The 27,311-nt window shown below is 40.8% G+C and overlaps 1 protein-coding gene, 1 long non-coding RNA gene and 1 other non-coding gene across 3 annotated transcripts in view; 2 read left to right on the forward strand and 1 right to left on the reverse strand.

Moving 5' to 3' along the window:
- Positions 1 to 422: 422 nt before the first annotated feature.
- Positions 423 to 2,456, forward strand: LOC135248035 (uncharacterized). Its single transcript, XR_010328357.1, has 2 exons — positions 423 to 697; positions 2,170 to 2,456. It is a non-coding gene; the product is annotated as an uncharacterized LOC135248035 (long non-coding RNA).
- LOC135249583 (small nucleolar RNA SNORD88) lies at positions 1,905 to 1,992 on the forward strand. Its single transcript, XR_010328739.1, has one exon. It is a non-coding gene; the product is annotated as a small nucleolar RNA SNORD88 (small nucleolar RNA).
- A 2,933-nt stretch (positions 2,457 to 5,389) lies between the features above and the next one.
- The window catches only part of LOC135248040 (SH3 and multiple ankyrin repeat domains protein 1-like), a 112,023-nt gene continuing 90,101 nt past the window's right edge, over positions 5,390 to 27,311 (reverse strand). Inside the window, exons 18-28 of the mRNA XM_064322202.1 lie at positions 26,839 to 26,963; positions 24,504 to 24,639; positions 23,729 to 23,809; positions 18,776 to 18,784; positions 18,593 to 18,619; positions 18,396 to 18,452; positions 18,168 to 18,283; positions 17,579 to 17,702; positions 10,434 to 13,839; positions 8,931 to 9,836; positions 5,390 to 8,655 (exon numbers count right to left, since the gene is read on the reverse strand). Of these exons, the coding sequence (XP_064178272.1) occupies positions 8,571 to 8,655; positions 8,931 to 9,836; positions 10,434 to 13,839; positions 17,579 to 17,702; positions 18,168 to 18,283; positions 18,396 to 18,452; positions 18,593 to 18,619; positions 18,776 to 18,784; positions 23,729 to 23,809; positions 24,504 to 24,639; positions 26,839 to 26,963 (5,072 nt within the window). The 3' untranslated portion in view covers positions 5,390 to 8,570. The remainder of the gene's footprint in view (positions 8,656 to 8,930; positions 9,837 to 10,433; positions 13,840 to 17,578; positions 17,703 to 18,167; positions 18,284 to 18,395; positions 18,453 to 18,592; positions 18,620 to 18,775; positions 18,785 to 23,728; positions 23,810 to 24,503; positions 24,640 to 26,838; positions 26,964 to 27,311) is intronic.

Here is a 27,311-nt window from a genome sequence, read left to right on the forward strand (position 1 = left end):
AACTCAGATTGGTGTCTGAAAAACAACTCTCTTTCACATCCAATTCAAGGAACCCTGTGTTGCATGAGAGATCAGGAAGTCACACTAGCTATGTACCTATGCACAGTGTGATTTTAAATAATGTAAGAAACTCATTGACCAACTTGAATACAGTTGGACAGTAAAACAGCACTATTCTGCAGCATCACTATCAGCACAGAGCAGTATATGTATAAGTATATTCATATGGCGTGAATTTATGATTCAGTTCAGCCTTACATAATGGAGTATGCCTAGAGTTCAATCCATTATGTTGTATGAATTAAACTCTAGAATGTAAATATTGAAAAATATATTATGTAGGCATATTTTTGGACAACCGCTTTGGGGTCTTTTCTTTGACAAGTTTTTTTTCTCTCTCAATCTTTTCTGTGACAAGTAAGTTATGTGATTTTGCTCCAGGAATGGTGTTGAGTAAAGTATTGCACCCTGTAAAAAAAATTACGGGTGTACAGTACTTAAACCGAAAACGGGTGTGCAATATTTTACACGACAACGGCATTACTGCGTTTTCAATTGTAGCTGATTTGAAAAGGGCAGTACGGATGGTCAGCCTCAAAGTATGGGGTCCTTTGTAGAAACGTCCTTTAAATTCGGCCATTTTCAGAAGTGAAGTCTTTTCAAATGGACGATCATGGTGTGCACAGTGTTTTTCGGGGTGAGTGTATAGCATTTAAGTGATCTCATGATAGTTTTCCTCGTGAAGATTAGATTATTTCTGTGGCTGCGTTCATACAAACATCCAAATGGTTCACGTTGGAACTAGCGTGTTAATGTTTCCACATTTACAGTTAAAACAATTTATGGTCCACGTGCTCTTTTCTAGCTAGCCAGTTTAACTAGCTAACGTGTTAATGTTAGAACATGGTTACATGTGAATCTTAACAATTCGTCTGCACGCTTGTTCTGTTGTTTTGAGATATAAAAACCGTACATTTGCGCATGTACATAACACGGGGCTTGAACTGTCAAGCTTCACTGTAAAAGTTATATCATGAGCCTTTAAGGCAGGATAATATGTGCCACACTGTATACAACTGTCCAGGGTACTGCTTATTTATTTTTTTGCGTGCCAAATTAACTTGCCGTAGACCATTTTCAACCCCGGATTGTTGGACACGCGAGTCGTAATCGTTGCGTTGACCAATTTCCCATTTAATCTGACAATTTACACTACCGGCACGACCAAACATATTGAGGCAAGCTTTCTAGAAATTACGGGCCAAATTTAGGCCGACTAGAATTGCCAGCGATGATTTGTCCCGATCCATTCCCCATACAGCTAGGTACTGTTCTGACCAGCAGTGTGGTTTCTTGCAGAGCCCCTTCTGGTCGACGGCAAACTATGTTGCATCTGAGACTTGAACCTACCCATCTAGCATTTAATGTGTTTAGGGTACCCGTAACGTAGTGATCACTTCAAGCTGGGGTATAGTTTTTCCTTACGGTTCTTTGAATAGTATATAGCTATTCAATAGACCCAGATTTAAAATGGACCCACGTTTTAGACTAAAGTTAAGGTTTTGATAAAATTGTTGATCATTACACATGGTTAATACTATGGAAGCAAAATTCAAATGAACGCAAGTCGTTTTCATTGTTAATTTTTTTTTTTTTTAAAGCGGTGTAAAAAGAGCCATGGCACGATTCAAGGGAATTATAAACCTCTGTTCTCAGGTTTCTTACAGATGACAATTCTATCCTAATGTGTAGGCTACTCAAAACGAAATCTAATGCTGTGAAATTTAATTTCAAAAGTGTAATTAAATGCACAATTAACTTTGAATTCTGATATTAATCGTGAAAGAAATTTTGATTGACAGCACTATTTAGATAAGCCTACATGTGGTGTCCTGTCTTTTTCCCATCTCCAATGATGCTTTGCACTGGGCTCCGAATCCTTGTGACGATTAAGTGCAGCTCTGCCCTGACAAGGTGGAGTCTGAGGAGATTGGAAACTTAAGACCATGTTGTGCCTATAGCAGTAACGGGTTTGGTTAGTTGAGTACCGATTTGTCAAAGCAAAGTCATTGCTTGATGTTTCCAGAGTTGCAGGAAGTGAATGAATACATAAACATCACCTTAAATTGCGGAGTGACTAATGGATACATTTTCATGCTGCCTCTTCAGGTTCCTGGACCGTGCTTGAAGACGACAGTCTGCTTCGTTCACTTTCCTTTCTGTGATGGTATGAATTTAATATCTTCTCCGATGAGTTTACCAAGTAAATGTGAAGCGCTTTATACTGGTTCCATTCTTTTGTGACTTAGTTGCATAAACTAAAGATTTATCTTCAGTTCTGTTGCTTCTTTGAAGAAATGAAGTTCTGAACTACTGTGTTTCAAACTGTACATATGCCTATATGTAGTACATTAGCTTGTCTTGTCTTTGTAATTGTATTAAATATGTAAAATACATTTGTTGCCTTTTGTCCTCATTGTATGAAATGTTCTACACATTGATTTCCAGGCCAAAGGAAATTGTGCATTCTGGTAGTGACCTTTAGGCACTAGTCTGAGGTTTTGTTTTTCCTTCAGCCATTCTTTAACTTTAGTCTTGAGTTAGTTAGTTCAGTTTCTCCAAACATTTTTAGCAAACATGACTACCACCTTCACAACAGTACATGCTATCAGTGCTGTGACAAGGAAAGTCCCTACAGGCCAGCTTAAGATGAGTGAAATCTGTAGTGATTGCAAAGATTTATGAAGCTTTTCCTGTATTGTATTGAAAGGGTTCATTACTCTGAGCTTTTAAACGGTGAATGTTGGCAGCTTCTGTTGGTTGAAAGGACAGTGTGCAACTAACTATTTCTGACTACTATGTCAGTGAGTAACTAGTAAAGCTGTGCGTATTTCTTCAAAGAATGTCAATTATGTAGCTCCTATTTGGTAGTTAACCCCATGTTAGTTTCAGTCGGCAGGTTAACATTTAGCAATGCCTTCTACCTATTTAATAGGCAATATGTAGTGTGTGTGAATATATACAGTATACATATGTATTTCTATTTATACATTCTTGACACTTCAAAAGTATAAACACTGAAAATGTATAAATCAATTTTGAACTTTTTTCCCCTTTGGGTTTCAGGAGGATAGAGCTTACCTTGTGTATCATTGGAAATTGCTCCCAAATTGCAGATTGCCCTCTCTTCCTTGCTGGTTCCATCTCTGTACAGTGTCTGGGACTGACACAAACTCCTACGAGACTCGCATCAAAGCTTTGATTCCTTTGAATCCGTTACCAAAGCAGTCACATGATTGTGTGTCCCGAATCAAACTGGACGTCATTGATCATGTGTTTATGGCCAAATTAATCAAGCCTCCGCACACTTTCTAGTACACTGCCTTATTTTTTTGACATGCTTTGGAGCTTCGGTATCGGGTAACACCACTAGAAATCTTCAAAACCATTGCATTGCTGCTACCCCAAACTTCAGACTGAAGAGCTCAAATTTAAAATGGGTAAAGTTGGTTCATTCTCAAAGGTAGGTAGTGTCACTTGGGTGCGTCCCAATACTAAAATCTATCCCTTTAAATTAATTTTGATAACGTACTATGTGTAGATGAGTGTAAATGCTTCAATACATCCAGTCCTTGATTTATCTAGATCAAGTTTTAGTCTTGCATTTCAATTCAAACATTTTCCTTTTCAATCTTACGTCATTAATTTGTCAGTTATTGAAGCTTCTTCAAAATCTGATTTCATTGGTCGACATTAATATAGTTGGTGTGCTGCTATGGAAATTGTTGTTTGCATAATGAAACTGGAAAACTGACATTGATCATCAATTACTATATTTGGCTGGCAAATTAGTCAGTCACTTCCAAACCTAATCCTGTAATTACCAATTTTGTAATGCAGGACCATTTCAATCAAGGTTATGTTCATTCTCATTTTAAAGACAACATGGGACGATTCTGTTCCAGATCAAAGGTAGTGATTACAATACCTGGACCTGCAGTGCATTAAAAAGTATCTCCTCCTGGGCCTAAAATGAAATTAACATGATTTTCATAAATGCTTCTATTTGGGATTGATTTAAAAAATATATAGAATTAAAAAACAGGTGATTCAGTTACTACAGTCATTTATTGCAGTAGCCAAACAAAGAGAAGTTGATAAATTTTTGTTTAGTGAGACTTCGCAAGTTTTTCCTTTATAGTGAATGAGTGCTTTGTCACAATCAAATTGAATTTGAAATATTCAATATAATGAAATTAAGTTTGAGTTCTCATTTTGAGAACATCCACTTTACCGTAAATATAAAAAAACTACAAATATTCATTTCTGTGCAAGTTTATGTATTTTTATTGCATCAACTTTGTAGAATCAAGATCATCCCAATAGTGGATTTTCAGTCCTTACTATTAAATTCTGAAAAACCCAGTTGCCACATATGTTATATAAAGTAAAATGGGATAAGATGGAATCCAGACCAGAATGATCTCAATCTCTTCTAGTTTTTAAGATGTAATTCAATCCAAATGACTGTTAGGCATGGATTTATAACCGTGGTAACCAACCCTGTTCCTGGAGATCTACCATCCTTGTAGGTTTTCATTTCAACCCTAATTTGGCGCACCTGGCTCAAATTTGCAGCTCAAAAAGATCTCTAGCTGTTGAATGAGGTGTGCTTTGGGGTAGGATTGAAAACTGACAGGACAGTTGATCTCCAAAAACAGGGTTTGTTACCACTGGTTTATACCTATCCTCATGGTACAACAGTTTTTAGCCTCTTCCCAATTTAAATCAGTGAGCATTGTAAGCCCAAACCAGCTGCCAAATTTCTATTTAATACAGTACCTTCAACATTTTTATTTGAACTGAGAGATCTCAGTGGTGCAGGAAAGCTTATGAAGAACCTTTGGTCTGTACAGTCTTCTAGCCCACTGCAGATCTATCCTCTCTGTGTATATACCGATACAACAGTCCTTGACACACATTTGAACAGCATTCCTAAATGGGCTGATTGGTGGTAATTTTCCCGATTTGCACACAAGGTGCAGTGGTCAGGTAGGTCAATTATGAAATTCTAAATAGATAGCAAACAGACATGGAAAAGAATGATTTGTCGGCAGATCAATGTTAAAGTATTTGCCACCGAGCTGCTGATTGATTACATTTGTAATTTTGGAACTAAGGATACCAGAGTAAAACAGGTTTGATTGAAATGGGAAACATCAGACCTTTTGAAATCCACATTATAAGAACACATATTTGGAAAACTGAACTCATTCATGAGCATTCATCAAACCTTTACCATTGCTCAGTGTAGAACAAGTCAATGGAACAATCCCCTTCTGCAAAAAAATGGATGTAAAAAGTGAGTACTCAGCACTGTTATTCAGAACTTGTTTTATTTCAGCATCTTTATTATAATTCTAATAATTAATATTTTCATCTCTTAAAACATTTTAAATTCATATATACTGTATGTTTATGTATATATGTGTATATGTGCATATATATATATATATATATATATATACACATGCATACATACATATATATATATATATAGTTGTAAATAACCTTTAATCTGTTCATATCATTATTTCTCTTTTTTACAACTTTAAAATATTCTTTTAAAGGAAATAAAATAATGCTTTCTATACCCCCTGATCAATCCCTTCATCATGGTTTTACTCCTTTGTAATTGTACAGTATCAACAACCCTCCATTTGACATAGGCACACATCTGTTTATGTGAGAAAATATTTATTTGAAAGGCCCTGTATAATATGTCTGAGAAAACATAAGGGATGGTAAGGATTTTAGGGCAATGCCTTGAGCTCAGATCTAAATTACTACAACTTGTTGGTGGCCTTACAGATTTCTTTGGATAACAGAATGAATCTTCAGTATAATCTCTCTCAATGGCTGAAACAAAATATATATGTAACAAAATATAGCTCATTATCAAGGTCATTTTTCCTTAAAGTAAAGCTGTACAGTGGCTGTACAGAACATCAGAGCCAAAACTCTTTGCTCACTGTGGGGCCATATATTGTAATACACAGTGAGAAACAACAGAGGGAATAGAACAAGTTGTGTAGAAAGCACTTCAATAAATAAATGAACAAAATGTACCTTATCTTCATCTTAAACCTTATTTGGAAGACAGAGATTCTGTAGAACTTCAAAAATTGTACATCTTGAACAGTTATTATGATCATCACTAATATTGTTACCATCATCGTCACAATTATACTCATCAATATAACAGAATTTCTCAGTGCTATAATTCTCCCAAAATAATTCCACAAGAGGGGTAATAAAGGTCACAAGAGTGTGTACATCTGTGTGTGTGTGTGTGTGTGTGTGTGTGCATGTTTACAAGTGTATCTAAAATGTTCATAGGGCCACACTCCTTTTTGAATAGGAAAAGATGGAGACATACAAAGATGGAGAGAGCAGAACTTGCTCAGCCCACTGAAGTACAATACCCTTAGTGTGCGTGTGTGAGGGATGCACCACTATGTTTGCAGGATCAACAGGAGATAGGGTACAAGCTCAGTAGATGATATAGATTTATAAAGACAGGTATGCAGGAAAAGAGAAGAGCCCTTTTTGAGTTGATCACTGCAACAGTTTATGAGAATCAGAGAAAAAGAGACAGAAAGAGGGAGAAAGTGACCCTTTGTGATTGTACCTACAGATATAAATCTTTAACCATATTTTACTGGCACTATTCAAACCAACAGATCACTGTTAGCATCTATAATGTAAACCAGGTCACAATATAAATCTCCACTCATTTACCCTGTTGCCTACCTCTTTATACATACGTGTTTTGGTTTATCTGTGGTTGCCCTACATGCTTATTATTTTGTTAGAGAGTTGCCACTATTTGAAAAGCATTGAATCAATTGTTTTTCACTGAAGAGACGGATTAGCTTTATAATTATATATATATATATATATATATATATTTCAAACCTGAAAGCCCCAGCATTTAAAATGTAAATAATCTGTGAGTCATTTGTGTTGTTCTTTTCCTTTTTTCACATTAACTTAAAATGATTCTACTGCATCACTGTGAGAGTGTGTCCACTCATTTAGCAGGTTAATATGAGGAACCACAACTCACATAAATAATAATCATACTAGGAATATAACAATCTATAAGAACACCCTCATAGGCACAGCAGGGGAACTGTTGCTCACAATAAAAATATAACCGTAATGATGATGATAATAACATTAATGATAATAATTTTCTATAATAGCAGAACTCTTGACCCATTAAAATAAAAAAGATTTTGAACAATATCTTCAAAACAGATGTAAGCGTAGATTCACTCATCCGTCCATTTGTGTATTAATTTATTCATTTCTTGTATCCTTCTTGAAATACTGTTTGAGATGTGTGGGGGAATTGGGTAGGAGAGATCCAAGTTTTTCTCTCCCCTTCCCCCATCTCCTCTTCATGTTTCTCTCTTCAACCAGTTCAGAAATATATGATTCTCATTGATGGCTGTTGTCAATGTTGGAATCGGTCCAATGCTTTGGAAGTCTTTCTTTAAAATGCAGTTGTTTGTATCCTGTATAACGTTTCTCAAAATATTTAATTGTAATGTCTTATTTCAATAAAGTTCTTAAATATATTTTATGTTTTAAGGTGTGTAGCCTTGTTGATACAACTCAAAGAGGCATGTGCATGTATTTGTGTGTGTGTGTGTGTGTGTGTACATGCGTGTGTGTGTGTGTGTGTGTGTGTGTGTGTGTGTGTGTGTGATACCATCATTGTTGGTGTGGGCACTTTTTTGCTACAGGCTTTGCAGAGCCCAGTCTGTATAGATGCTATAGTATAGCATAGTACACAATGTGCATTCAGTGCACTTACAGAACAGCGCCCATCAAGTCTAATAGTGAGGTAAATACATGAACTTCTCTCCTACATGCCTCTGTACCCACAGAACAGACACATCTATGTCACTGAGGGGAAGCCTTTCTTTACGCACTGCTCAAATGCATGTTACACTATACTGAAACTCTTAGTGTAGTTGTAAAAGGCTCAGAATACAGAGGAGAGTGCAAGAAATGATGGTCTGTGGGCCATTAGATGTAACTCTCTCCGGGTTGCTTTTGCTCACTTATGCTCTCATTATCTTTTAAAAAATGGTGAAGAAAAGTCCCAGGTTTCAACCAGTTTTTACTGTTTTGTTTGGTATTTGTTTTGTCACTGACAAACGTGTATAATGTGTCTGGTAGTGATGTAAATATGTGGGCATACATGTGTGTTTGTGGGTGTGTGCTTTTGTTTGCGTACTTGTTTCTGTATAAACATCTATGTGTCTGCGCATGTGTGTCTGTTTTAGTTGGCAGTGGACCTGCCCGGGCGTGTCTGCTTCTCTTCCATTTTCCCATCCCTTCTTCCTTTCTTCTCTTGTTATTAATATTCTCATCATCACTGAAGTCTTGTTTCCATCAGACTTAGAATCCAGCATGACTAGAGGCAGCTGTGTTCTCCCTTGCTCTCTCTCTCTCTTTTCACCTCATCCTCTCACTCTCTCCCTCTCTCTCTCCTCTCAGCTTCGTGTTCCCTCATCCCTCCTTCTCTCAGTCTGTCCCTCTCGAGGAGAAAGAGCAGAGACAGGAAAGGGAGAAGAAAGCCTATGAAGGAAAAAGGAGGGACAAATCAAGCAAAAAAAAAGATAAAGTAAATGATTGAAATGAGATGACAGAGAGAGGAGTGAGGGAAAGGTGGGAGAAGTGAGATATTTTTGGGTCATATGGTGTCATAAATAGAGACTATGGAAAGTCATGTGGCAGGTCATAATGAATGTCCAGGAAACATGTCTGTTTCCCTGTTCGTCTAGTTTATCTCTTCAGCACTGTCTTCCAAACCCTTCCCTCTCTCAACCTTTCTCCTTCACCTTTGCTCTCACCTGTCCAAGAGTCTCTTCAGTGCCCGCTCGATGTTCATGCGGTGGCCCACACGGGTCACACCCAAGTCCAGATAGTCCTCCTTGGTAAGGGAGGGGAGATGTGTGCCATCAATCTCATTGTCCAGGAATCTCTCCCTATGCTCTCCCAAATTCAGGTAGCCCAGCCAGTCTGCCACATCGTACTTGGTCCAGTATGGGAGGGGCTTTGAAGCAAAAGGTTTGGAGGAGGGAGGGGATGACAGGTGGGGGTAACTAAGACAGGCAGGAGGGGGTAAGGGGTGCAGTGGGGGGGAGGAAGTGCCTGAGAGGAAGTGGGTGGGGGAGAGGGAGCGAGAACCCACCAAGGAGTTTGGTGGAGGGGCTCCAGATGGGGCAAAGAGCGGAGGGGAATGGGTGAAATAGGGGTCTCCAAGGGGGTTGGCTGGGGAAGGTGGGGTGATGGAACCTCGAAGCTCATAGGGGCTACCATATAGAGGGGCTGTGGGTAGGATGGGGAGGGAAGAGGGACGAGGTGGAGCAAGCTTGGGCCTTTCAGAAGGGGATATCAGGGGACTGGGAGCACGGCGCCGCTGTATGTGGTGGGAATCAGACCTGCGGGACTCCCGGCTTGGGATAAACTGGAAATCGAAGGCTTTGTTGCGGTAAGAAGCCCGGTGTTTAGGTGAAGTAGGGTAGGGGGAGTAGGATGGTGAGAGTGGGGGGTGAGCTTGCTGTGGTTGGGAGGGAGCTATGGAAGGCTGAGGGGAAGGAGAACGAGTCCAACTGGGATAGAGTGGAGGCTGAGAGGAAAGGGAAGGGGTGGGGGACAGGGCTGGCTGGTGAGGCTGACAGGGGGATGTAGGTAATGGGGAGGGGGAGCGGGCTGTGGGAGGGCTTAGAGCAGAAGTAGAGGAGTCTTCTGAAAACCTGAAAGAGAAGGGGAAGGGAAAGAAGTTAGCACCAAAATACATCAGCAACACATCAACAGAGACTAAAACAGACAAAGACTGAGACAAAAATAATGAGTGACAGAGAAAGAGGGTCAGACAGTGTATTAGTTACCTGTGCCTTGCAAGATATACACAGACGGAGACACCAACAGACAGGAACACAAAAAGAGAGGAAGAGTTTTAAACAAAGACACATGCAGACTATTAGGCATCATTATCCATACAAGAAGAACCTAAGTAGGAATGTACTGGCATCCTGACAACCTTTTATATATATGTCTAATACAAAGTCGCATATTGTATAGAAACATGTAACTGGACCGAGACACACCTGCAGTTACAGAATAGTGGCTCACAAATGAGTAAAGTAGCACAAACTTAACTTTACAGACATGCAGCACAAGTTCCAAGTATATTACAGAAATGTACAAGACACTCTCCCTCTATCACACACAAACACACATTGTGTAGTGTGCATACATGTACACACAGTGAAAACAATAGATAAATAGCTTAGGCACAAAGGAGCACAGCACATCGTGGTGCAAGCCAGTATAGCCCAACACAGCCTTACCTGTGTCTGCTCAGTGACCTCTGACCTCCCCAACCCTCCATGCTTTTGTTCCCCATCTGTTGCAGCTTCGAACTCAGCTCATTGATGATACTAGCCTTCACGCTGGAGAGAGGGGATGGCAGCTTCCGTCCTTCCAAAAACATCCCCCTTCCCTGGCTCCCTCCTTCCTCCACCCCTTCACCCACCACACCCATACCCCCCTCACCCCACTGGGGCTTGAGCTCTGGGGTGTGGGGCCGCTCAAAGTAGATGGATGAAGGCCGATCCAAATTTTGCATTTCACTGTAACTATCCTGTCCCTCCCCCATTTCATCCCCCTCATCTCTCCCTGCCCTCTCTGCCTCAGCTTCCACTGCCTCCTCATCTCTCCGTTTCTGGGAGCGAAAGGAGGCGGGTGCAGTGCTGGTGTGTCTGCGCAGTTCTGACACTGCACTCCCGCTGTCCCTGTAGCGCTGCAGTTTTGGGTAGGTGGAGCTCGCTGATTTGGCATTGTGCATTTCAAATGTTTGCCCATCCAAACAAGTCATGTAGGAATCCAGGAGGTCACTCGCTCTCTCCCCCTCTACACCTACTACTCTATCTCCTCTAGCTCCCCCAATTCCAAGGATGTTGTCCAAATGATGGTCACTGCTGCTGCGACTGTCCAACTCCTCAATCCCAGAGTCTACCACTGTCTCTTGGGACTCTCCACTTTTGGTGGGGGGTGGGGGATGGTCTGCTCTTCTGCCTCCACCACTGGTGGTGGTGCTAACAGCAAGCTCTGAGAGTGAGGTGGTGGCAGTAGTAGTGGTTAGGGCAGTAGTGGCGGTGGTGGTTGCATGAGACACAGTCACGGGAACAGAAACAGAGCCTCTGTCTGAGTTGGAGTTAGCACTAGGGGAAGGACTACGGTATGTTGGGCACATTGTGGGATTTACTGCAGTGAGAGGGGGAGGGGTGGGGGAGGAGCGTCCTGGGGCATGTGTGCTGTTGATTAGGTGGTGAGAGTGGGACAGGGGGAATGGTCTGTGCAGGTTTCCAGAGGATGGGGGAGGTGGAGAGATGGAAGGAGGTGCAGATGACTCAGAAGTAGTGGGTTGAAGAGTAGAGGGTGAAGGTGGCGGTAACGGGTGGGGGGATGATGGAGAAGGGGAGAGTGCAGATTGGGTGAGGTTAGCCACTTCACTGTCATAGGAGGTGAGACTTGAAGCAGTGGAGTCTCCAGCCTGTGGAGAAGGTAGTGGAGTGTGTGGGGGGAGATTTCCTATGAAAGGTTCTTTTTGGGTAGGTGGTGGGGGAGGGGGAGGGGGAGGTGGTGGTGGTGGGGGTTTCTGAGAGGAGTGCATTATCCCCCCCTGTTGGTTGTACCCCGGTATTCCTCCCAGTCCACGATCAAAGCTGTTTGCGAACTGAAGGGGTGGAGGCAGCGGATCAACAAAGACAAAATCATCATCTGCATCCACAGAGGGTGCAGGAGGGGGTAATACCATGAGCCCTGAGGTCCCACTCTCTCCCGTTCCACCCCCTTGTGTGCGGTCTGGGGCTACAGGGGGAGGGGATGGAGGTGTGAGGGACAAGACGTAGGCATTAGCGTCACTTTCCATCCGTAAGAAAGAGGGCCGCCGAGGTGGAGCCTGTTGGGTAGATGGATAGGGGAGCTGTGTGGTAGGCTGCTGCTCCTGTTTCCTGCCATACCCTTCCCTTTCTCTCTCTCTTTCTCTCTCTCTGTAGCTTGTTGGGCACTGCTCAGACTGAAAGTGATGCGTGTGGACAGTTTTGTCTTCTGAAAATCGTACTCTCAACCCCTCTCTGGGTCCACTTTCCTTTTCTTTTTCTGCTCCATCCTCTCCCCATCCCCCACGCAATATCCTTGGGGAAGGTGGACGGCCCATAGTCGAGGTGGTAGCTGCTAGGGAGGAGGAAGTAACAAGGTAAGAGGAGCTGGAGGACTGGGAGGGTGAGGTGGCAGAAGTGGGGGATATGTGAGGCAGGAGGGGGGCTGGGGCCACAGAGACAGTGGATGGGAAGACGCCCACACTGGAGAGCTGGCGTCCAAAGTGGCTCTCCCGTCGAATTCTCCCATCATCTTTCAGAGCTCTTTCTCTTGCTGCTAGAGCCAGACCCAGTGGGGACGAAGGGTCAAGTACTTTTCCTGTGAGCGGGTGGATGAAGGTTGTGGCTGGCTGTTTCCCTGCCCCATAGAAGTCACCTGGTACTGATTTGGGCTGATAGTCACCCCCAGGGGCTGGGGAGGAGTATTCAGGTAGACCAAATGCAGGAGGCATACTGCGTGTGTGGTGAATAAAAGTATCCCCAGAAAACATACCCTCATCTATAGATTTGGAGGGTCGCAGACGAGGGGCGGGGACCTCAATTTCAGTACCATGCTGTTGTGAGCCTTGGGTCCTCCCTCCTACCCCTCCCTCAAGTTCCTCTTCTGCTGAAAGAAAAAAGGATGCACTCTTCCTTCTTGCTTCACGGAATCGCTCCCTGTCTCGGCGAGCTGCCCCCACAATAGCTGCCCCAAATTGACTGGTAAAGTCCAGATTTTCCTGGTTGCACAGAGAAGGAAGAGAAGGGGGGACTGAGGAAGGGGGAAGAGGAGAGGAGAGAGGCAGAGGTGAAGCTATAGAAGAGGGTGTAGAGGTCGGAGGACCTGCAGGAGCACCAGGAGGGGGTTTGGAGTCAGTGTCTGTAATTGGCTCTGCCTCCACACTGCTGCCCTGGCTGCTGCGGCCACTGCTGCTGGTGGAGGGGGCCTTCACTATTATGGTGGGAATGGGAATGGAGCTCTTCTCTGGTAAGGCCTTTCCCAGAGCATGACTCTGCCGGGTTCCATCCTCAACTTTCGACTGCTTTACCAGGGGACCTTTTCCTCTTCTGCCTCCCCCTTTGGGCACTCCCCCACCCCCTACAGCCCCAATGTTGCTCCTGTCCACTCGGGAAATCTGTTGCTGAGAGGCAGACATTTGCTGTTGGGACAGAGCAGCTGCAGCAGAGGGGGGAACAGCATTACTGTAACCCCTCCTCAAGCCAACCGCCCTCCCTCCTCCACCTCCAGCTCCTGAGGGGTCCCCCATGTAGCCAGCTCCTTTCCGAGATGCAGCCCTGCTTTGTTGGGAATGAAAAGGATGTGGGTGGTCCATACCCCCACCTGCCCCCCCTCTGTCTCTGCCTGTGTGTGAGAAGTGCACCGCTTGTGGGTACAGCTGGTATTGGGCAGACTGAGGGGAGATCTGAGGTGCAGACCCTGGAGGTTGTTGAGACTGCTTTCCTCTCCAGCCTGAGTGTGGGCCAGCAGATAAGGGAGGTTCCGGTGGGGCCGTTGTTGGGGGAGGAGGGATGTCATCTGGGCCAGGGACTGACAGGCTTCGTGAAAACTTCATAGCCGGTGGATGGAGGTACTGCTTCTCTTCCTCTGTCACACCTGGAGCAGGTCACAGCAGGTCATAATAAGAATTGACACATTGTGCATGAACATTTTCACAAGAGCAGTATTTAGGTTATATATTTAAGTGATGCAGGACTTCCTGGTTGCAAGGGCAAAAATACAAAGAAAAAGAGGCCATAATGTTTAAAAAAAATGTTTTATCTTGGCCAGTGACATGGCATAAGGGACTCCCTGCTCAAAGTAACCAAATAATGCAACAGAAGCTAGTCAGAGTTACAGCAATTCCACAGCAGTTTATTGAAATTGTAAACTATTGTGTTTGAGCTCACATGCATTCTATATCTGAGGCTGTGGGCTGGCAGTGCCTGCACAAGCACCTGAGAAGTCAATTATAACAGCAGCACAGTGAAGAAAGCCACATCACAGCTTTTGAATTCACAGCTGACACTAACAACATATCCAAGCTTCTGGATCAAACTGGTGGTGGTGGTGTATATGCAATGATGTATTGATGGTAATCATTAGCTAGACAGCTAACTTTTAGGCTACAAAACATAATGCACATTCAGAATCAGTGTCATAGTGAAAAATGTAAGTCACAAGAGGTTAGCCAAATAGCTAGGCAGATACCAACTATCTTCAAAATATACACTGCCTTCAGAAAGTATTCAGCCACCTTGAACTTTTTCATTGTCCCATTACACTGGTTTGTAGGTATAATGCATTTTCCCCTTCATCAAGACTAATTTAACATATTTACAATGTAACAATTTTTATTCAACTGGTTTTAAATATGAAAATATCATTTCTCATTTACAAAGGTATTCACCCCGAGAGTCAATAATTTATAGAAAGGACGTTGGCAGCAATTACAGCTTTAAGTCTTCTTGGGCATGCCTTTATGAACTTTGCACATTTACATTATGAAGTTTCTCCATGCAAATTTTCTCCAACTCTGTCAAGACAGACAGAGCGTGTTGGTGGACAGAAATTTTAAGGACATACCGCAGTTTTTCAATAGGATTTAAGTCTGGGTTTGGGCTGGGCCATTCCAAGATATGGACTTTCTTGGTTTTTTTTTTTTTAAGCCATTCATTCAAAGCTTTGTCATGTGCTTTGGGTCATTGTCCTGTTGGAACAGATGTCAAGTGGACATAAATAAGTTCTCCTCAAGGATTTGCCCAAATTGGATCCATCCATTGTCCCCTTGATGGCAACAAGCTTCCCAGTTGCTCCTGCTGAAAAGCAAACCCATAGCATAAGCGCCTGCCCTAGGCATAGTTGACAAAGGCATTCACCAAAGGCGGAATCCATCAGAGGGGTAAGGGGCGCCGAATAAAGGGGGAAAAGGTCCACAGGTTCTATCGATGATAGTCAGTGGTCACTTCTCTGATAACTGCTTTTTTCATCCACTTATATATTTTTATATTTGGTTACAATGGACTTAATGGTGCAAAGCTTTGCCAAGCTAGTTATAATCTCTAGATTTTTGCCTCCCAACAACTTCACTTCAAAAAGTTCCTTGGGCAGTTCCTTGGTATTTATCACAGCATGATTGATCTCATCTGCTCTTTCAGTTGTGAGACCTCAAAAGCCAGTGACATTAATTTTATTCAGCAATCAAGCAATTGAAAACACATATATTCCAAATGAAAATAAGAGGGCCTTGTTAACATATTTAGTGTGATCTCTCGAGATGGAATACACAATGGTGCAATTTAGGTTAATATAAAGGGGGTGAATACTTATCATGAAGACATTTCCAGGTTTTTATTTTTACTATAATTCTGAGGAAAATAAATTCCTTTGAGAAATTATCAATGGGGGATGAAAGCTTTCTGAAGGTACTGTTGCTAGTTTATCCACGGTACATTCCCACAGTTTTCCAATGTGTAGTGAGACATCTAGTTAGATATATAGGTAGCTTTCAGTACTGCGTGGACAGGTGCAACTATGATGATGATGACCATGATAATCATGATAATGTAATCTAGCTATCTAATTCTGAATGCTAGATTCAGTGAAATAGATGTGAAATAAAAAACCTTGTCTGTAGCTTCACCTGTAGTGGTGTGAGTCTGCTAATGTTAGCTAGCTAGTAATACAGCTGTAATGTCACTAGTTGCAGTCACACACCAAGACATCTATCTAACTTGCAAGTACTCCTCTGACCACATCTCAATTTGGTTCAGATTTGTATGGCTGTTTTAGCTCTAAGTGAGAAGTGGTATCTAGGAGCAAGTTCTCTGAAGGAGAATGCTTTATGTTGCAAGAGAATGGATGTTCCACTCAAGAGAAAGTCTTAAGAGCATTTTTTTTATGGTGATAAGAAATTATCGAAAGCCTGGCAAAACATAGGGAAGAGTCGGCACAAATGTAACACTTGATAAAAGTAACACAGTCAACTTAAGGTACAAAGTGGCTACCGTAGCCATTTCTGGTTTGTACATGTGCAATTCAGTCTTCTACCACTTCCCAAAGGAACGGAGCAATGTGATAACCTTTGCAATTCTTAGCTTCTCTGATCATTCAACTGTAAAAGGAACACTGTAATTCTGGTACAACGTGACACCCAACTACATGTAAAAATGTAATTTTGTACTTCTTTTAGTTTATATTACTGTTTTGTTTTATAATAAACATACAGACTGTGACATGTAGGTATGAATTTATATTTTTGTAAGATTGTGAATACAAAATATTAGAAGTTCTACCATGGAAAACTTAATTACCTGCCCCTTAATTAATATACAGTGTAGCCTATAGACTTTGACTCTGAATAAAGACAAATTCCTCTTGTACTTCTTAAGTCATGTTATACAATGGTCAGGGTATTCACTGGAGAGGTAGGGACAGTCCGACCAAATGTGTTCAGTTCAGTTCAGTTAATCAGATGTGATAAAGGTATTTTAAAATTTCTTTTCCACCTTTTTCCCCCCCAATTTTTCTACCTCTTTTGAATTCCCAAACACACCTTCATCATTCACTAATATACCCTCTAGAAATTCAGGAGAGAAGATTAACATCTACATGATGGCGGCCATTGCTTCTTCTCACACTACAGCTGCACAGCCAATGTGGCAGAGCACTGTACCTCTTGCACAGTTAGCAATGGAAGATTGTATTCACCTGATCAACCAGATGACCCTCCCAATTAAAAACCATTCCTGCAATAATGCAGGCTACAGTTGGATACTTCCATTTCATCGCTGCACCAAGCACTAGTGCTTTAGCTGGATGTACCAGGAGATAACCTTTTGTATCCCCAAACGTTTATCAAGAGCAAATCTATGTACTTATAATACTTTTACAAATAAGGAGTATAAAGCCTCAGTGACAAGCAGTAATATCATATTTTACATTATATAATCAGTAGTTCAGTGAATATCAAGCTTGTTTTTTGCAAGGGTGTGTCTGTCTGTCCATTCTATGGTTTGTAGAAATTTTGGTGGATTTAAAAAAAGACGTCTTTAGGCCAGCCATATGTTTTATGTGCCTGTATGTATCAACAAAGTTTAGCTTGTCTGTCCCTTATTCTTCTTGAGTGTCCTCCATTGTCTGTGTAGCTGCCAGTCAGACAGACAAACAGATAGACAGATAAGTGCAGTACAGATCTATAACATATAGTGCTGTACAGTATAGACATTTAGCACAAACACAGTATGCTATGGTACAGACTCAGCATGGTTAAGACGTGATACGCTACAGACACATAGTACAGAGCTCTAAATGTAGGCCCATTAAACTACAGAGAGACAGACAGAGACAGCCTCACCGATTGATTTCTGTCGTAGCATCATACCGTGCTGGGAGACATGGCCTGATACAAACTGAGGACGATCATAACCAAACCCTGTCCCAGATGACATCATGCCCATTCCTGATTGGTCATAAGTGGTCTGCAGAAGAAATAGAAAAAGGTTTATTGAAGAAAACGGAGGAGAAGCTGACACATCACAGTAAACATTTTCCATTTGGCCCAGTTTTAGTTTATTTGATTTTTATCAGTGGCCTAATGTTATGTTTGCTTGTTTGCTACCCAAAGGGTCAAAGAGAATGCTCCAACATTGGCCATAAATACTGTCAAGTTAGTCCTGAGTTTAGTTCCCACTTTGGCAACATGTCTGGTTCATCCTGTGGTCCAAATCTCTTTTCAACACAGACTGCTGCTAATTTAAGTTCTTCACATTTTTGGTCAATGTTAGTGTATTCAACTTTCTGCCAAAGCTACTAGTTAGTGAGCTTACTTGGTTGTATCATTAGTCACAGAATGGAGTGACATGAATTACCTGGACAACCATTTGAATTAGTAAACTCAAATTAAAGTCAAAATGAAAACCTCAAGAGAACACATAGAGCCATACCTCGCTGGAGAACAAACCCCTGGTCCGATCCCTCTTTCCTCCATGTGGCCGTGACCCTTGCCCTTCAGTGGTGCTGATTGTCTGCTGAGCAGCTGCCAAAATCTCATCAAGTTTATCTGAGAGACAGAGAGGAAGAGGTTGCCAAGTCCACATTACAGTAAACAAATGAACAGCCAGGGCCTACAAGGAGCCACATGTCCTGGGAAGATAGTGGATAAGACGTCTTACTCAGTGCCATCTGATAAACTGTCCTCTTCTTCTCTGAAACTTGCGAAGACTCGTACTCTGAAAGAAAAGAGTAAATAGTACACTCTTGAAAACACTGACAATGACAGTCTGTTCAAAAACTTTACTCTGAGTACAAAAAGTACATGAAGGATCTTAATTGGCACACTTAAAAATAAAATAGAGGAACGGGACTTCACCTGCTTTCTTCTTCCATGGGGACGCAGCTAAAACACGTGAACAGAATATTCTTTTAGCTGTACATTTAATATATTACAGTAATCATATGATTCAATTTATGACAATAGCTTCTAAAATGAAACCCATAATTTACACAAAAAATCTGAAAATGGGATCATGCACAGTTACATGCACAGTCTCACCTTTCTCCACTGTACGGTGTCCACCCCGTGGGAACAGAGAGAAACAATGAGATATTAAATGAGTTCGAAGAGTCTGCTGATCAGGTAGATTATGGGACACTAAAGTTTTCACTGAGGTATCACACGCACCTGGAACCACAGCTGCAGTATGACAGAGACAGAGATGAATGGGAGTCGGGTGGTGTAATTCACACCAACACACTACATATGCAGGTTTTATTTCTGTGTTGGTATTACCTGAAATGTAGGCGATCAGTGGGAAAGATTGTGTGTGTGTGTGTGTGCGTGTGTGTGGTGTGGGGGGGCACTGCAACAAGTATACACAGAGGTGGCATGCTTTGTGTCAGAGGTTGTTATTGAGTAGTACTTTGAAAAGAAAGGGAAGGGAAAACAGGACAGATATTATGGGTTCTACAATATACAGTAGATATGAGATCTCACAGGATAAAGTTGTCATGAAGCTGCAGATATCCCATACACTAGAACCCCTGAGATATGAACAAATCATGAATATAAGTTTCTGAACTGTAAAGTTAATAACTTTGAAAGTCATGTGGAAATATAAATTTTCCTAAATGTTTTACCTTTATTGATTAGAATGGTATACTAATCCTCTAATCCTCAATTTCAGTTAATAACCAATAATTAAGACCAGCATTAATCTGGATCTTAAAGACAACATTGTTATTTTTCTGTTGGCTTTTCAAACTACACATCTCACCACTCAGGAAGTCATGGGAAGCCAAAATACAGTTCCTCGTAGTATTTTATTTCAGAATTAACTTCGATTTTATTTAAAAAAACAAATCTTTAACAATGGCAATGGTTTTGACACCAATGTCTTTGTGAAAAACAGCATTATTCAATAAAGCAAATTTTTATGAATACTTGCATTAGAATCTGTCTATCTACAGTGAGCTCTATACTGTTTGGGACAAGGACACATTTTTTTCTTGATCTGGCTTTATACTGACTTTATAATTTTAGATTTGCAATGAAACAATTCACGTGGTTAAATTGTACATAATCAGCTTTTATTTAAGAGTATTTTTGGTTGCACCATGTTGCAATTACATAACATTTTTTTATAATTGCCCCCATTTCAGGTCACCATAATGTTTGGGACATATTAATGTTACAGCTTGTAAACTAATGTTTAGTACTTTGTCGCATATCCTTTGCAAGCAATGACTCATTGAAGTCTGTGACCCATAGACATCTCCAGGTGCTGAGTATTTTCTCTGGTGGTGCTGTGCCAGTCCTGTACTGCAGCCATCGTCAGCTCCTGCTTGTTTCAGGGGGGAAGTTGCCTTACGTTTTCTTTCCAACATTTGAAACATACATTCAGTTGGATTCAGATTGGCTGAATTACTTCACCAATCAAGAACTTTCCTGTTTTTGGCTTTGAAAAACTCCTTTGTTGCATTAGTAGTATGTTTGGGATCATTGGGCCTCATTCGCAAAACATGCATACGATCAAATCTGATCATTAAATGTGCTTACGAATGTTTCCACAAACATTTCGGCATTCATAATCTTCTTATATGAATTTTGTTCTTTAGTAAGATCAAAACCTATGTGTGTTTGGAAACATGCAGAAAGGCATATTCAGAAGCTGTTTCTATTTTGAATACTTTATTATTCATGCAAAGTAATTTTAAGTAGTTACAGACTTCATGTTAATGACAAGTGTTTATAAATAGAATTAAATTAATATAAGAAATACGCTATTGATTTTAACTACATTAACTAACCCTAAACTTCAATTTCAGTTTAGCTTTATCTAATTTTAAGAGCAGGTTTGGTAATTTGAGTTTAGTTTTTTTTTTTTTTTAACTCTCGTTTTTACTTACTTTACTTTACTTCAGTTCACAATATTTCCCCATTTTTTCCCCTCACACACATTACACACACATATTTTACAAAAATAACCTTGTTGGGAATGCTTGTAATTTATTTATTTTATTGATTAAAGTGATTATTGATAATGATCTATTAAGACCCATAAATGTGCAGCCATATTAGTTGCTTTTGGATTACTTGGTTAATTGTACCTTGGGGAGGGAGCGCATCTTTAGGGACCATGCATATGAGATGCAGCTACGTTTGCAGACAGCGATGAATGGCCAATGTTTGCACACTATCCTGCAGGTGGTATGCCTTTTATTGGACTGTTAGGGTGCTTCCTTATGCAAATCGACAAGGACACATGTGCGTGTTTCATAAATTTCAAATTGCTTGTTCATAAGAACTTGTATTAAGAACAAAAGTAAAAACAATTTAAGCAAGGTTTTGTGAATGAGACCCAATGTCTTGCTGAAGGATGAAGCGTCATCTAGGCTAATTGTGAAATCATGAAACTTCAGAATTCTTAACTGTAACCTGACCATCCTGTTTTTGCCGCTAACTAGTGGTTTGCATTATTAGTAAAGCCTCTAGTTTTATGTGTGATGTCTTCTTTGGACAGTAGTCACTGACACATCCATGCCTGCCTCCTGAAAAGTGTTTCTGATCTGTTAGGCAGGTGATGGGGGGTTGTTCTTCATGGTGAGAATTCTTCAGTCTTCAACTGCAGAGGGCTTCCTTAGCCAAGCAAGCCATTTGCGATTACTGAGGTCATCAGTGCTGTCTTTCTCCCTATGTTCCAAAGATGATTTTGATAAGCCTATGTCTCTGACTGTTTGTCTTATTTTGCAGTAATGGCTTTCTTGACATTCACTGGCATAACTCTGGTCCTCTGTTGACAAACACCAATAAAAGACTCAAGAGGCAATCAAAAGCCTAGAATCAAGATTAGATACCAAAAGCTCTCTTACACCTGCACTAGGGAAGCAATTGAACACACCTGACTAATCAAAAACACCTGTGAAGCCATTAATCAGAAATATTATGATGCCCTGAAATGGGGGGGGGGGTGTGCTATATATATATATATATATATATATATATATATATATATATATATGTATATATATGTAAAAGTGCTGCAATTTCTACATAGTGAAACCATAATGTATTAAAAATATCCTTTAATAAAATATGAGAAACTTCACTCTAACCACATGTGAAATGTTTCATTACAAATCAAAAATTGTGAAGTACAGAGCTGTATGTGTGTATATACTGTATGTGTATGTGTGTGTGTGTGTTCTATGGGATCATAAAAACATATAATGGCACTGATTAATTTCAATAAAGGGAAACCAAGAAGAAGGATAAGCTGATAAGGAGTACAAACTAGTGTTCAGTTCTGGCCTGTATAAGATGAGTTATCCATGACTGTAAAAAACAATACATACAGCACACAGAGATACAGACACATTCAGTGCACCCACTGCTTACTGGCCTTTTATATATCTGAAGTTATTGGTTTGATTTTCATAACTGTGCACCCTTCTGGGCATGCTCAAGAGTGGCAGTGCCAAACATGGCCCACGTCCTTCTCCCAGAGTACTGACTGCTGCCTACTGTGTTACCAGGGCAACACACGGTCTATCAGTTTTAGTAACAAGGCGTTTTTGGGTTTATGGTGTAAGATTTAAGGGGTGTGGATTGGGAGGCAGTGAGGAAGGGAAGGGGGTTGTAATTTTGGGGTTACCTGTAGTGGGAGTGCTGGAAGTGACAGTGTGGAACCTCTGAAAGAACAGTGAAATGCATTGAGATCTCCCATATTCACTTTGAATTTCTTGTTGGTTCATAATCCCTGAGATGGTTCCTCTTACTGTTCACCCTTTCTAACATGCAAGTGGTGCCAAGATTTTAATAAGCTATATAGTTTTTAATTATAGTTCCATTAATGGTAATTTCTGCATATTTTTGAATGGCCATTCCTAATTTTGTGTTACTTGTTGGACTGACATTAGCAATAAGTGCATAAAGAAATAGTCAACTTTATAAAAACCTTTGAACTCTTGGAAAATGTGAAATAACTACTCGAATGGGCACTAAAGAAAATGAAAGCTTATACCACACACTCAAAACATCAACCATTCTCAAGTGCAGATGATCAATGACCACAACACACGGGCTTATTCAAATCACTTGACACCAGACTTTTTGGGTGTCTTGCATGTAAGTAAAATCAACAGTTTTAAAGCTCTGAGATGTACTGTATATGCTGCAAAATTTGAATGGAAATGTAGCTACAACCTGTGAACATACACTACATGGCCAACAGTATGTGGACACCTGACATCCAACATCTCATCCAAAATTGCTGTGGAGTTTGTCCTCCCTTTGCAACTATAACATCCTCCACCCTTCGGGGAAGGCACTTTATACTAGATGTTGGAGCATTGCTGCAGGGATTTGCTTCTGTTCAGCCAGACGAGCATTAGCAAGGTCAGGCACTGATTAGCCGATTAGGCCTGGCTTGCAGTTGGCGTTCCAATTCATCCTAAAGGTGTTGAATGGGGTTGAGGTCAGGCCTCTGTGCAGACCAGTCAGGTTCTTCCACACCGATCTCGGCAAAACCATTTCTACAAGGACCTCGCTGCATGCCCGGGGGCATTGTCATGCTGAAACAGGAAAGGGTCTTCCCCAAACTGGTGCCACAAAGGTGGAAGCACAGAATCATCTAAAATGTTGTTGCATTAATATTTTCCTTCACTGGAACTGAGGGGCCGAGCCCAAACCATAAAAACAGCCTCATACCAAGGGGTGTCCAGATACTCTTGGTCATGTTGTGTATCTGCTTCAGTGCCGTTTCCTCCGCCCCTTTCTTCCTACTTCCTCTCAGTTTTTATGTCCTTCAAAATGTCTCATCCCGCTTCAGACCCCACTCCTGTTATTAACACTCTGACCCTTCCCCTTCCATGCTCTCATTGAACTATTCCTATTGACCTGGCATCGACTCACACTTTACATCCACTTTTTTCTGTTTTTCATTCCTCTCCCAGTTGGTCTGTCTTTACTTGTGCCTCCACTCTCACTATTCCCCTCTCCATATCTTACCCATTTCCTCCAGCTCTGAGGTCATAGATTTGGATCGCATTGAGATGGCAGGGGGAGTCAGCCTCTTACTCTGCTGGGGTACTGCCAAGGAATAGGAAAGAAGAACCACAGTGTAATTCAACCACACTTTAATAGATGTATGAGTTGTTCTTCACATTTATTCTTGAATTATAATTTAGTAAGTGCCCTTAATTTTTTGCTGTAAAGAAACAAGTTAGCTACTTTGATAGTGATATTGTGGGTCCATTACCAACTCCACATTCTCAAAGCTCAGAAGGCATTCATCATCTGTTTTTGGACTGATCAATCTTGCTATGCATGTTCGCAGTTGGAAGCAGACAAGAGCAATATCTGAGGCTTAACTGTCCGATCCAAAGGAATTCTCACAAAATATTAACTTCACCAGGAATATGAAAGGGATTTATTGGTCAGTACAGCCACTTGCAATCACATCCTAACCAAGTCAGTGTTGACTGTAGTCCCAAATGATGGTCTCAGTTGGAGGCATTTTCCCCTGCCTCATTATGAGCAGTAATGCCAACAGTCTGTGTTAGACTCTGTGCCTCTCAAATTCACAGAAGTTGCAGAATTGGATGATAGAAAAATAAGACTACAAATTCAGACCAAAATGAAGACCAAAATAAGAGAAAAGGAGCTAAAAATGGTCTCCAAACTGAGACAAAAATAAGAGAAAGGGGAATAAAAATTATCAAAGAGAAGAATCAATCTTTTGTTGCTTATTTTTCTTGTGGTTACCTAAAAAGTAACATCTTACTTTTCTTCCTGGATGCCTCCTCCATCTCTGGGTTACGGGTTACCATGACAACCTTCACCATGAGGCTGTTGCCACCTTGCCTGATCATGTTGACTACCTGTCTGTGCCCCACCTTCACCACATTCTGGCCATTCACCTGCAACACAGAGGCAGTGAGAGGAACAGATGGGTTATATATGCATTTATGGACTGGACAAGACCATAAATTGCTGTCCGAGAATAACAATAGAATTAAAGAGATGACACAGTGACTGGAGATGAAAACAGTAAAAAAGTTCCATGGAAGGCAGAGATACCACAATACACCAATGTACAGGCAACAAGCTTCTTACTATCACTACTCACTGATATAAAAACCTAAGCAATTAGTGAAAATATGGCTGCATGCCATTGAAAATCAAAATCAGACAAGAAAGCATGTACTATGCACTATGCCTAAGTTAGTAAATATGGGGAAGAAATTTGAGAACAAATGCAATAATAAAACTCTAAAAAAGCCGTAAAAAATCAATGATTGTTCTAAAAACACCCTTGTTACTAGTTACTGCAAGTTTGATTAGTGGTGACTTGCAGTGAGCTCCACAATCAAGTTTTTTTTTTTTTTTGGCTCTGTACTCCATAATTTTAGATTTGTAATCAAACAATTGTGTGCAGAAGGTTATTTTCATACATTTTTGTTTCACCATGTAGTACTTTTACAGTACTTTTATAAAGTTCCCCCATTTCAAGGCACCATAATTTTTGAAACAAATGGCTTCACAGGTGTTTTTGATTCGTCAGTGTTAAATTACCTCCATAGTGCAGTTATAAGAGAGCTTTCATTATCTTGTCTTGATTCTAGGCGTTTGATCGATTTTGGTGTCTGTTATTGGCATATGTCAACATGAGGGCCAGAGTTATGCCAATGAAAGTCAAGGAAGCCATTATGAGGCTGAGAAAAAAAGGCCAAACATTCGGTTTACCAAAATCAACTCTTTGGAACATCATTAAGAACAAAAATAAGCACTGGTGACCTCAGTAATAAAAGACCTGGTAAGCTAAGGAAGACCTCTATAGTTGATGACTGAAAAATTCTTACTATAATGAAACACCTTCAAACACCTGTCAGAGAGATCAGAGATACTCTTCAGGAGGCAGGTGTGGATGTGTCAGTGAATACTGTCCACTGAAGACTTCACGAACAGAACTACTGTACAGTCACTACACTGCAAGATGCAAGCCACTAGTTAGCTGCAAAACCAGGATGGCTAGATTACAGTTTGCTAGGAAGTACCTACAGAAAAAGAGCCTGCAGAGTTCTGAAAAAAGGTTTTGTGGACTGATGAAACCAAGATTCACTTGTATCAGAGTGATGGCAAGAGCAAAGTGAAGGCCAAAAGCAATTGCCCAATATCCAAAGCAGCCACCCTGTGAAACATGGTGGTGGTGGGGTGTTATAGTTTGAGCATGTATGGCTGATACAGGTACTCACTCACTTCTGTTCATTGATGATGTAACCAGTGGTAGCAGCAGCAAAATGAATTCTGATGTGAACAAAAGCATCTAATCTGCTACAGGCTACAATCTGCCTTCAGGCAAATGCCTCCAAACCCATTGGACAACCTATAGCAAGACAACGATCCCAAACATACTGCTAAAGCAACAAAGGAGATTTGTTGGACTGGTTAGGTCATTTGCCTGATCAGAAACCAATTGATCATGCGTTTCTAACGCTGAAGAGAAAACTTAAGGCAACTAGCCACAGAAACAAGCAGGAGCTGAATATGGCTGCAGTACAGGCCTGGCAGAGCATCACCAGAGAAGATACTCAACGCCTGTCTATAAGTCATAGACCTCAAGCAGTCATTTCACACAAAGGATATGCAATTAAATACTAAACATAACTACTTTCATTTACCAAAACATGAATGTGCCCCAAACATTATGGTGCCCTGAAATGTGCTGTAATTTCTATATGGTGAAACCAAAGTGTATAAAACTTTGAGAATATGCACTGTAACCACATGCAAATTATTTGATTAAAAATGGAGGAATACACAGCAAAATCAAGAAAAAATATGTCTTTGTTCAAAACATTATGGAGCACACTGTATAATTAGGATTATAGCTACAAAACGAGAGCTGTTATTTAAAAAAGCCTGCCAATTCCAATGAGTAAGGATGCAAATTCTTTCAATTGCTGTATTTTCATGTCTACAGTTTCAAAAGTGTAAAGGTTTCACATTCCCAATGCATTTGTAAGTCGGATGCTCTACTATATATACTGTTTATGTACTACCAAGGTGTACAGTCTATTAATAAATATAAAAATCCTACTATATGAAGCTGCACACACCTCAATAAGGAAGTCTCCCATTCGCAGACCAGCTCTCCAGGCCACGCCACCTTCGTCCACTGATTCTAGATACTGCAGAGCAGGGAAAGCTGGGGTGGGAGTAAACTCCTCTATAGGAGTCTGAGCTGGAGAGAGAGAGAGAAAGACGGAGGCAAAAATAATTAATTTGGAAAGAAAGGTACATGAAGGAAACCTATGAGGCATAATATTGAATATACATGTTTATGATAAACAACATTAAATCATATTCCATCAAAAACACCCAGAAAAGAAAATGAAGAAGAGGAGGTGATCATTTAAGAATAATCCACAACTAGGTGTGCATTAATGGATTTAATTGCATAACGCAGAGGTGAAGAACTGCCCGGCATGAAGCCTTCAAACCCTTTAATGCACATCAGAGTGGATTATTCTGCTTTAACCATGGTCATTCGCTGAAGATTAAAATCTAAGGAGGGATTGTTAATATTTTG

The sequence above is a fragment of the Anguilla rostrata genome, chromosome 2, assembly GCF_018555375.3.
Source record: "Anguilla rostrata isolate EN2019 chromosome 2, ASM1855537v3, whole genome shotgun sequence".
Classification (NCBI taxonomy): domain Eukaryota; kingdom Metazoa; phylum Chordata; class Actinopteri; order Anguilliformes; family Anguillidae; genus Anguilla; species Anguilla rostrata.